A 12,760-nucleotide genomic window follows, 5' to 3' on the forward strand; every position below is an offset into this window, starting at 1 on the left:
GAAGATATGCTTTTGCAATCACATATTTTAATAGTTCTGGCTTGAAGGAACATTAATGATGTAAAACTAAGTACAGCAAAACTAAATTATACAAAATGCGAAGATTGTAGAGTTATTATTGTAGTCTGTCTCCTTATAGTTAATATACATATCTTCTTTCACCCTTCATCACTAGCTGTGATAATTCATTGCATAGGCTTATGGGCAAGTAATGGAAAGGTTCCGTGTTCGTGAAGTTTACTTGTGTTTTTTCTTCCATGTCGTTCTACATTTGAATTACTGTAACTTATTGCTATAATTTAATATTTTTATTTAACTTTTTTATTGGGTTATTTTACGATACTGTATCAGCATCTCTGGTTATTTAGTGTCTGAATGAAATGAAGGTGATTATGCCAGTGAAATGAGTCTGGGATCCAGCACCGAAAGTTAGCCAGCATTTGCTCCTATTGAGTTTAGAGAAGGCTGCTCGCGCTTTATTTATTCAATCACATGTTCTCTAATCTTCGGTTCGCGTGGCTTTCCGAAACGTCGAGAGGATTGCGCTCTGAGAGGCTTCCCCTGCTCTCTCTGCTCAGTCGCAGTCTCTTTTCTTCCCCTCGCCTCGCACCGCGCCACAGTGCCCACTGAAGTTCGAGCCTCGCCTTCCACGCCTCCCCCTCCGCTGGACGCGCACGTAGACTCCCGAGGCAACGAGAATCTTCCAGCAGTGTTGTCACAATATAACTCAGATCCTGGCATTGCTATGAAAGATCTTGAAAGACTTACTGTATTTACCCAAATATAAGACGAGGTCTCCCTCTCCCCATTTAAAAAATGGGGTGGAATCGTCTTAAATTCACATATTATAAAAAAAATACACAAGCTGCGTCAATTTTTTTCATATCCTATAGTACACTAAATAATGCCACATGCATAGTCGTTTCTGCCACAGCCTGCTTCACAATGGTATCAAGTTGTGCGATACATGACAAAAAAAAGAATTGTTCCAAATGTTACCATATTCCAGCTTCAACTCCATTAAGCCATTTAGTTAGTGTGTATAGTTTTTTGTAAGTAGAATATTTAGACTGTTAGGCCCTATGGTGATACAAATTTCATTTCGTCAAGAGGCTATCTATTTTGCTGAAGTAAGTGAACTTGAAATTTTATGTTCTGGAATCATCACAGTTAATAATGGATTAAATTGTCTGAGAATTCATCAACTAAAATGCCTTAAAAATTAAATACTACAAAAACCATTGGAAAACTGAGGGTTGTCTTAAATTCAAGATCTTATATTCAGGTTAAATTTTAATTTATATATCTTCTCACCATTCGTGAGCTGCCACAAGGGACGAAGAGTACAGTTATCCTTAGTGTTGTTGAAAGGAAAATTTTAAGGTTCATTTATGGACCAGTTAAAAGTTAATGATGAATGGAGAGCTAGGTATAATAATGAATTACAGTCGACTCCCAATAATACAATTCGCGTGTGGTTAATTTGCTTTGTTGGTAATTTACTGTCATTTTGGAAGGTGGGGAGGAGGCGAGGTAACTTCATTTCCATATTTACTCGATTTGAATGGGTTATTTATGAAAGGGCCTAAGTCATGAATACTAAATTGTTGGCAATTTAAGAAAAACTGCTTATAGGTTGTAATTTTGAAATTAAGGCTGAAATAAAAATTTTATCACAAATTCTACTTTGAAACGAATTTGACCAGTCAGGTATTAACATTTTGCCGATTATATTTTTTTTTTAGAAAAAAAAATTTGAAGTCTGAAAACTTAGGCCCTTTCATAAACAAATATATAATGACCAATTTTTTTTTAAATAATATTTTATTTTTTCAAGGGAAAACACACTTATATACTATTTTTGTGAAAATTGAACTTATTTTATTCGCTCAAGGTGTCCATTTAATTCTGCGCATCTGTACTGCGATGGAAGTGTGCCCAGACTTAAGGCTGGTTCCAGACAATTATTTCTTCATACCATTCTTTGTTTTCGTCATTTATATACCTCACTGTTTTCTTTATGTCTTCTATCTTCTCTTCCTTGATCTCCACCTTTCCATTTGGATACGCATTCTGAATGGGCAACATTACTGTAGAGCCTCGTAAACCAAGTAAAAATGTTTGTTGAAATCCGCCAATAAACTGTGAAGCAATGATTGTACCTTTTCTTTTATGATCATACTGAAACTCCATGAATTTACTGATCGTAGAACACTGTCTCTTGTCCCTAGGTGTCTCAGGACCACTAGTTTCTAAGGAGTTATAACTTTTTTGTAGTATTTGGGCCACCAGTCCTTAAATTGAAAACAGTATTGAGGCTGCACCATATGAACTGTGAATTTTCCAGGGTATGCTGATGATATTATCATTTCACATATTTGTTTTGGTGTATAATAGCGATCATGCTTCTTCAAGAATTTCTTTATATGACCAAACTCCCGATCACACGGGAGAAATGAATGTCCCCTTATAGGGAACCTATGCATGATTTTCTCAAACATATTTAAATCAGTCATGGGCAGACAAAACCGTAACAATGTGTGAGTCTTGTTTTGTCCCCCACAGTATCACTATAGAGATGAAGTTCTTTTACTGTACTAGGGACATTGTTCTTTATGTAGTGCAAAAGAAACGAGCAAGTTTCATCAGGTCCTTTCTTAGCCTCTCCCTCATGATAAAGATAAAAATGTGCTTTACCATCCTTCAAATTGTGTATACAGAGAGGAAAAACTGATAGCTGGCAGAGGTAAAATAGGCCCTGGACGGGGTTGTTTGGTAAACTAATGTTTTGCATAAAGTCAAAGCAAAGACCTAGCACATGTTCATCGTTTTGACACACTTTCTCGGTTTCTTTCATGCACTTACAGAACTTTTCACTTCTCCTTTTGTGTACAGCCTTACACGTTTGATTTTTTTCGCCTTTATAATCACAAATGTTTCTTACACCTTTCTTTCTCTTTTTATCAATCTCAGTATTCATCGTGAATTTCCGTACAGATATAATAAACTCTCAACTGCAATACAGAATAACCCGATTCGCTTACCCAACAATGACAAAATAGCAATTTAAGAGAAAAAAATCGAATGTCTTTTTCTAACATTTCAGTGATACCACATGCTGAAAACTTATATTTAGTTTTGAAACGATCAAAGTCATTGACTTAGTTCCTTTCAAAATCAAACGACAAATTCTAGGTCATAATACTAAGCATTAGAGTGCGAAATTTAGTTCTCTTCATATCTAAATCGATGTGTGTACACTCAAAGAGCAGTATTCCATTAAAAACTCATTTTCACAAAATTAGCGACTTAGGCCCTTTCATAAATAACCCATTCATTTATGCTCGCCCTCCTCCCAAACTTCTCTTCTCTTCCACTCCACTCAAACATTTTTCGACCTGCGTTTCCAACTGTTGCATAATTATGTTACGCATAGCATAATTCACGTCTTGTAGCATAACTTCCATAGTATAATGCAAAAATGTGTCATAATTTCATTGCAGGATGTTCATTGTACTAGAGTCTATAATGTGGGAAATTTTAACATTGTTTCATAATGGTTTCACTGTTATTTGTAACTTACGTTGTAAATTTTGCATGTTGTGATAGATAGACGCAATAAATGAATATGAAATACATTTTGCACTTGATTTTGAAGTGTATTTTAGTAATTAAACCTGTCAGAGTAACTTTTACGGGTTTAAATAATAATACAAAATTTTACGGAAAATTCGCAATTTTTTATATTTCGCGGAAATTTGTGTACTGTATTAATTACTACGAATTATCGGGAGGCGACTGTATATGATTTGTACAGAAAGCCTGATATTGTGACATTTATTAAAATTTCTCGCTTGCAATGGGCTGGACCAGAGCCTTCTTCAGTTACAAGCCGGAGCATGGCTAGGTTGGCAACTCTGAGTGGAGGCGGGAGATGTAATTGAGCATGTATTTATGCTTGCTCATTGCTTTCGTTGTATGTAACGTGTGTTTTTTTTCAATATTACTTTATGCACAAAGGTAAGATCAAGATTCAGAGTAGTGATGTAAATTATTATGGATTCGAAAATAGTGTTTCATTGCAATCAATTAGCTATACTTCAGAATACGGCGTAAGTAGGGTACTTACATAGAAAGACTGCCACTTAAAATAATTACAAAAAAAAACATGTTTTATTTATAGTATAAAGGTGAATAAATAAATAAATAAGATATTCCTTGCACCGAAAATAATAAAATCAATAATGCAATAAAGACGTAAGTTCCTACGCAGTATTCATAAGTTCCATTCAATTAACAAATTTGTGGCTAGCAAATTGACAATGTTTTGCGACTTTATGGTGTTTCACCTGTAACGTGAAAGGTCTAGGATACATTTTAATATTATCTTATGCGATTATATATCGTGCTTTTCTATAAATACAGCATTTCAGATGCCCAGGAAGCCAATTTCAGTTTGAACCTGGCCAGTCACAATAACAATACTATTATCCTAAATTATTTGTTATAAACTTTTTAAGATATAATTTTAAATAAATATAACTACATAAAACAAGCTAAGAATATAAATTATGCAAATAAAATAAAAATGTAAATAGGGGAAACTATTGACATATTATAATAAAACATGAGCATGTAAATACAGTTAGGCCGAATATAAAGATCTATGAAAAAATGAAGAAACATACCTTCAATATAATACGTAACAAAACACATAATTATCTATTAAGTATGTACCAATTAGCGTAAACTCGGTGAACTTTAAATCCTTTAAATACGAAGTAAAAAGAAACACGTTTATAATTAATTTATTACAAAAGAAATAATATTAATCAACAAACCTTGAAAACAACAAATTGAGTGTATGCATCTACAAATTATAGGTAGTTCGGACGTATAGCAGGCATTCCGAATCTTCAACAAAACTGCAACATTTGTGGGATCACAAAACAGCTGTTTACAATGAACTTGAAAATCAACGGCGTACTTTATTGATATAGCAGGCGAGATCCAACAATTTGGCTAGAATTCTGATAAACCACAAATAAGACTATAACAATGTAGTTTATACAATATTTAGAAGAATTGTCAATCATTTTGTCATTATTAATAACCGTAAAAATTGCCAAAGACTGCAGCCATATTTTCATTTGTTGTCTTGTTTTTATCGTCAACACGCACTTGGTTTATAATACATCAACAATTAACGTTTGGTACGACCGCGAACATAATTCCATCGACACACACTTATATCGTAACATTAATTTACATTGAAAATAGGCATTAGCACAAACACGTGTTCTGTGTGGTAGGCCTTCGGTTGACAGTTAATTACAGTGTTGCCGAAGTATGGCTCCGGCTTGTAACTGAAGAAGGCTCTGCATGAAACCATTGAGACTGCAACAGACCACTAGGTCTAGTGCTAGAATTGGATGATGATGATAATAATAATAACAACAATAACAGCGACTACCTCCTCACAGTTACTTCCGGTCTAAAGTCCCCATCTGCATATGAACTTTCATACCTTGTTATTATTAGTTTGTTATGATTTTAGTTCAAATGAGACTGATAACTGACTTGCCATATTCCTACAATAACTAGCTGAGGTTTTTTTTTAACATTAAAAATTCTTTGGTTATAAATTTTCAGAAATTAATACTCATTGTGTCATCTGTCTTGCTTTTGCACAGATTATTTTGATAGTGGACGCAAGGAGAAGGTTATTCTTCCAACAGCACCGAGAGCCACCAGGAGCCCTGACTTAGATGACGAGAAAGTTCCAAAGAACCCACCATTTCTCGCTTACATTTCCAACTTGTCATACGATGTTGATGAAAACGATATTGCAAGCTTCTTTCGAAACTTGGAGGTAAAATATATGTCTTCATATTGTCTCCTGGAGTTTTAAAACATTGTATTGTTTCAAGTTTTATACACCTTGTGTTGTGTTTTTCAGGTTACAAACATCCGCCTACCACGAGATGAACGCAAGCCAAAGGGTTTTGGTTATGTTGAGTTTGCAAGCCGTAGTAGCCTTATCAGTGCCCTTTCAATGGTTGATACAGTATGTACTGCATTTTAATATGAATTTTATGCTAAGCATGTGATCTCAATGTAAGAGTAAGATGGTTCCCTAATATTAATGTTGTTTTAATTAAAAACACTCTTTTGCAGTATATTTAGCACTTCTCCAGTAAATTTTATAATTATAATACATCTGTATGTAGAGAAACAATATATTTTGAAGAGCCCTGAAATGTGAAGCTCACTTTATGGTTCAGACTTGTAATAGAATTATTGTGTATGTTTTGCATCGGAGTTTTTATTCAAATCATTTTGCAGGTGGAGAAGTCTGATATTTGACGAGCTTATTACTGAAGTAAAATGTTCTGATAAAATTATAGTTCACTTCATTTTTGTCTATTAACCATTAGAGGGAATGTCTGTGAAAAATACAGATGTTCATTCTAATCATTAGAGGGAATGCTCATTATTCATTAAATATAAGTTATAATACTAAAATACAATCATCCTCAATGTCTAGTGATTATAGTGCGTGTCTTCGAACTAGAGAACCACAGGTTCGAAGATAGCCTAGTCCCTATATTAGCCCAAGTTTGTGAAACATTAAAGGAATTTATGACATTTTAGTTTGTAATGTCGTAATCAAATTTTCTACAAGAAATACTGAAAATAAAGGATATTGTATTTATGTCTGCATTTATTTCCAAGCCTAGATGACTTGTCAGCTAATTCATAGTGATTGTATCTGGTATCTGAAAGTTGTAATTGTGTAGATCAGACGCCTCAATAGGGCCTTCTCAGAGCACTTCCTCCTCTCTCTCTCTTTTAATGTAAGAGTGGAGCAAGATGCAGGAGCAGTTCGTGTATCTCCGGATGACGTCATTGACTGCGACGTTAGAATAGACATCTGCAACCGCTACGATGAAGTAATGTCCTTATTACCCCAAATTTCTGAAGAAATAAAAAGCTTTCATAGGGAAGGTGAAATTGTGGGAGTCGCAAGTTTCAGTGGGAAACTGTTACCACTTAATTAATCTAAAATTGTTACCTAATTTGAATCATGACCAGTGTAACAAAATAATGAAGTACTGAAGGACTTGAGAAAAGAATTTGAGACCAGATTTAGCATTTGAATAGTTCTAATTTAAAATAATTGTAAATTTCTAAGAAGTTTTGGTTATTGTTAATTATTGAAACCATTAGGAAACATATTAGTTAATTATTATTGTAATATTAATATATTAATATTGACGTATCATAAAAACATGTACCTTAACAACCAACAAGTTTAATTGTAATTTAATTATTATTATTTAATTGAATTTTATTTTTTTAAATAATATAGTATAAACTTAAAAAAAAAAAAAAAAGATACCAAAAACCATATATTAGAAATGAAGTACTGTTGTTGTTTAGTCTACTCTCCGAAAACAAGTCTGAAATTCACAAGTGATACCAACAAGGCACCACTTATGAGGCAACTAGGATAATGAGGTAGGGTGGCAAGTTCCTTGTGCTTAAATAATTACGTAACATGTAGGCCTATGGTTCTTCATGCTTCAGATGGCTTCTTTTTACTCATTAATATATAATTAGAAAATAAATTTATTATTATTGTTATTGCAAACTACTTAAGAAATTTTATTCCTTTCGAAAACAACCGTCTTTTATGACAGTACAACTCCAAAAGTGCAGCTTTGTGGAATTTCTCCCATGACAGTTACAACTTAGTTCGCTCATGCGTGTGACGTGAATCAGCGATCGGCTATCTTCGAGTATTGCGCTTATCTCTTCAGCTGACTACACTATCTACATTTGCTTTCTGTAACAACTTTCATGCATTGGCCTTGGTGTAGATATTCACTAAGTGATACCTTGATACCATAGATACTGTCAAGTAAAATCACATCCCCACAGTTGTCACTCCGAATTGTGTGTAATCCATCAAGAATTATAACAGGGCATATTCCAAGAAGGAAGGGCATACAATTTGTGAAACATGTTTGCAATTATTATCTGTAAGCATGAATTTTTTATATCATGTCTGGTGCCCTAGAGGCCTATATGGTTTGTCCTTTCCAGACTTCTTGGTTGTGTTGGTCATCTCATCACTCATTTCTGCTGATAACTGTAGTATTATGAGATGGACAAAAATTCAGTGTTAAGACATCAAAGAAGTAATCATATTTGTTTACAGGTCTCTGTCACTTTATTATTGTTCTGACTGATCAGCAGAAAAGTTAACAATTTTTACTGTTAGTTGCAATGTTATGCAAGCCTCTGTTGGTGGTTCTGATTGGAAAATGTTCTAATTTCTCATAATCCCATCTCTATACTGTTCGCGCAACTTATCTGGGCAGCTAAAAGAGCGGGGTGTAGCGAGGTTGCTTGTAGCGGTAGCGTGGCAGGAGAGGGAAGGAGAGGGGCAGCGAGAGAGCACTAGGGAACCCAAGTGCCTAGATAAGTTGCGCGAACAATACCAGGATGTCTGGAAAAGTAGCTTTTACAGTCATCATATCTGCCATTACTATGTAGGTGACATCTTTCGTCATAAATTATGCCATAATTTAGTGTAACTGATTAAGACATTTGTTAAATAATTAATAGGGGATGATATGATGATACTCCTAATACAACATTGTTCTAAAGTATACCGGAAATAAATGTTCAGTAACTTCCAAAATAGATGTGACATTTTCCTCGAATATATTTTAAAAGTTGCCCAGTGTAAGTTTAACTTTTTGTAAGTGTAGATTGTTTCGTATTTAGGTGGTACACAAATGGAGAATAAATTGTATGTTAATCAGTATTAATATTTAATATTAGAAATATTTGCTTTGCTTCGTAATAAAAAAGAAGTATGGTTGGTTGTCCACTTTAAGTTCTGCTGACTTGAATCCTTTTCCCGAATTAAAAATTGTGTCACCACTGTCTTTACATAAGTACATTAAGTGCACATTAGAATTTCCTTCACATTTACCTTGCTGTCTAAGATAAAAGTTAATAGGTCGGTAGAAAAAAGGCCTATCTACAAAATTAAACATTTTCAGGAGAGAGAAAAAAGTAAATACCATTAATATTATTTCCTAAGCATCAGCACAACTTTCTTCAAACTATGAAAGGTTTGGAGTCTACTTAGTGGGTCTCTCTTCTAGTCAATGTGTGTGTTTCATGATGAACTGTATTTTAATGCAATAAAACCATTTTCAGAAAAAGTGTAGATGGATCCTTTTTCTACTGAGCAATTCTTATACTTCTATTATTCAGCACAAGTTATAATGAAGTAGTCTTACAAATGTTCAAGAAATGTACATTTTTCTAATGGGAGCTGAGTTGAGATATGTTTTTGCACACAGACAGTTAAGAGCAGACGCATGCGAATTGAGGTGGCGGAAAACAATGACAATGATCGCCGAGGCAGAGGGCGTGACCGAGGTGATATGAGCAGAGATCGCCCAGATGGACCAGATAGGACATTGGGTGATTGGCGTTCCAGACCAAGAGAAGAACCAACACCCGATCCTGATGGTGATAGAGGTGGTGGTTTTGGAAGAGATAGAGATGGTAATTATATTTCTTCACTATAGTGGCAATGAAAAGCTTGTAGATTATATCTGACTACATACTTTGAATTGCAATGAATTCTTCAAGGTTACACTGAATACATTGTACAGTACCAAAAGTTTCAGTTTGCTCAAAATTTTCTTCTTTGCTCCTTAAATGCATTGTGTTAGAATAGAATGCTTTTAACATTGACATTGTACCTGGTAAATTTTGAAAATTTTTCTGTATAACCTTTGGGAAATTATTTTTTTATGAAGTGTATTTCATGTATTGTTTGTATTTAAAAAATTGTTGTCCTCATGGTCTAGTGGTTACCCAGAAATCCTATGTTACAGTAAATTTGTGACATGCAAAAGAACATTATGACATTCGATAAATTAATATCATAAGTGAATTTCTGAATATAGCCATCAGATTGCCTGTGTACAGTTTGTAGTTGTAGATGTGGTTCTCTTTCCGAAACTCCTGGCATCTTAAAAAATGAATGCTGTGAAAATTCTCTAAATAATGTATCATTGTCAAAGATGTCATTAACTGGGTACATGCACTGGGACTGAAGGATATGAAAAAAAGTGATTTTTAACACTGAGATACACAAAGGGAAGTACAGAAAGGCTTATAATAATGAGGTATATTGTGAAACTGTGGCATAAACTACCACAGCAGATTGGTGACCCAACAAGAAATCCATAAACTGATAGTCCAGTCATATATGATTGGAAGTTGGTGCTAAACTGAAAACCAGCTGAGGAAATTAATGTTACTTGGTGAAAGATGGCATGGATATGTTCAGAAAATATCTGAAGGAAAAAATTAAAGAAGTAACAGCTGAAATTAAAAGAGGATACCAAAAGCAATTGAGAGATACATCACTAAACTTGTTAAATGATGAGAAATACTTAATTGATAGGAGAGAATACTGTAACTATTATCCATCCAAGTAAAGAGTGAAACCTGATTTCAACAAATGCACGTGTTGTGATGTTTCATGATGTTTGGTTTTTTACAGAACATGAAGCTTTAAAATGCACGTTTCACAAAACCTTAAATTTTATTTTGAGTTGTTTCCCTTTTGAACTGGACCGTGGAAATGTTGTATAGCACATGAGAGTAAACAGATTTTTTTGGACTTGTGTAAATTATCACCCTCTGCTTTACCTCAGGCACTAAACTTTCCACTGGCAAATAAAACCTGATTTTACTCTCTCATGCTATAAATTACTATAACAATAGTAATATGCGTTACAAGAGTGGTATGTTGAAGTTTTCATGTTCGAGGAAAAGTTTGAAAAAGCGAAACGTAGTTGAGCTTTTTTAATTTCCGAGAATTGAAAGAAAACATACCGCTCGTGTATCGTACATTATTTTGTGTGAAGATCGTTTATTACATACCTGAAAGAGGAATTTCTAATTAGTTGCAATGAAATCTCCATCTTGGTTTCTGTTCAATGACGGCAAATTTGCAAAACAAAAATATCTATCTTCAACATTGTTGCTTTAAAATGTTTCCTGTGTTTACTATACTCCAGCAGGCCGTGATATATGTCTGTCTTTTTTCCCCCCCAGTCTGTGATGAGTCTGGAATCTTGTTGATTTTTTCACGGCTTCCTTAATGTTACTTGCATCACGAATGCAGTAACTTTAGTGGAGTTGTAGAGTTTACTTAATTTTTGTAAATATTTAAAAACGATAATTAACAGTGCAATTTAGGTGAAATTGCAGTGGTAAGTTTCCAATTTATAATTATTACTATATTGAACGTCTCTAAAAATAATATGTTAAAAGCCTGAAGCAGTAAAATCAATATGTCACTTAAGCGGTAAGAAAAGGGAAATTGTTATGTGTGTTAGGTTGGGAATACTGAATGTGGAATTTTAGACTTTCCGCGGATTGGTTTTGTGCGGAAACCAAGCAAATACGCACGATCTCGCACAAAAAATATTTAATACATAATTGTTGTCATAGCAACCTATTTCTTCATAGATCATATCAAACTACCCATAATTACAAATTTGATGATGTACAAAAAAAAAAAAACGCATTGTTATACAGTTATTGCACCCACCAGAATTAGAAAATTTGCTTCACTCATTCCCTAAACATTGACTCGTGCCATAAAGTATAACATTATGAACTTGTTTTATATTATACTATTATATTATAACATTATTTATTTGAAAATAAGATATAAGTGGCAAAATATGATAATGAATTACTATATTTTTAAACCAGCAGTTGTACTGTGGTAGATGGCCAAACATGAGACTTCAGATTTAACTCATGAATTGAATGGATAATATAATGGAGATTGAAACTCAACAATAAAATTGAGGAGGTTTTGGAGAAGTAGGGTAAAAGTACAGGAAAGTATAAGTTACTTTCTTGTGCCAAACACTTGACAACCAAGTTACTGATCCTTCTCAGTTGGTCTCAGCTAAATTTATAAGCGATTTCAGTTGTGCACATATTAGCGCATCAGCAGGATTGTTACACACAGGGCTCTGATCAGCAAGATTGTGCATCATTCTTCATCTCAGGTCTTTATAGTGTGTTATCAAAATGTTTCCAGTAGTTGAGGTTGATATTATGGTGTGCCATAACAGAATTTTACCTTTATTAAGTTCTGCTCATGAGCAAATGCATTTTATATTAAATAAATCTACTATAATAGGCCAGCGGCTTTACTTTCTAATAAGATGAAAGCCTCGGAAAATTTTTTCTGCTTAAAAAGCCATAATCTAACCATGTACCATGGTTCCAGAAGCAAACAGTAACCACTGGATCACTGAGGTCGACAAAAGTAAAGAGAGCTTGGTTTACAATATGATTCAAGTATTCAAAAGCATAAGATCGTGACAGGGTTATGCCTCTAGTAAAATCTTCCTGTTGTGACAAAGGATTATACACACGTCATTAAGTCATAACAATACAGTATGTATGCAGTTGTGCCAAGAAAGTAGATAATAGGACCAATATTTTAAAATAATAATTTACTTTGTATTTAAAATAAGTTGTGATCCACGTTGAATTGCACTGCAAGAACTGGCTTCTCTGTAGTGAGATAGAAGTTGCAATTTTTGGAGGTGTAAACGTGGAAGGTATAATTTGAATTTCATTTCTCATAATGGAATAGAGATTTTATGAAGTGGAATTAGCTTAGTCTTTCTAA

General features: G+C 33.9%; 1 protein-coding gene across 5 annotated transcripts in view; it reads left to right on the forward strand.

The window, feature by feature from the left end:
- Positions 1 to 12,760, forward strand: part of eIF4B (eukaryotic translation initiation factor 4B) — a 57,735-nt gene that overhangs the window by 2,241 nt on the left and 42,734 nt on the right. For all 5 annotated transcript variants that reach the window (XM_069819125.1, XM_069819127.1, XM_069819126.1 and 2 more), the window contains exons 3-5: positions 5,694 to 5,872; positions 5,960 to 6,067; positions 9,384 to 9,591. In XM_069819125.1, the coding sequence (XP_069675226.1) occupies positions 5,694 to 5,872; positions 5,960 to 6,067; positions 9,384 to 9,591 (495 nt within the window). The remainder of the gene's footprint in view (positions 1 to 5,693; positions 5,873 to 5,959; positions 6,068 to 9,383; positions 9,592 to 12,760) is intronic.

This window comes from Periplaneta americana, chromosome 2 (assembly GCF_040183065.1).
Source record: "Periplaneta americana isolate PAMFEO1 chromosome 2, P.americana_PAMFEO1_priV1, whole genome shotgun sequence".
In the NCBI taxonomy this organism is placed as follows: domain Eukaryota; kingdom Metazoa; phylum Arthropoda; class Insecta; order Blattodea; family Blattidae; genus Periplaneta; species Periplaneta americana.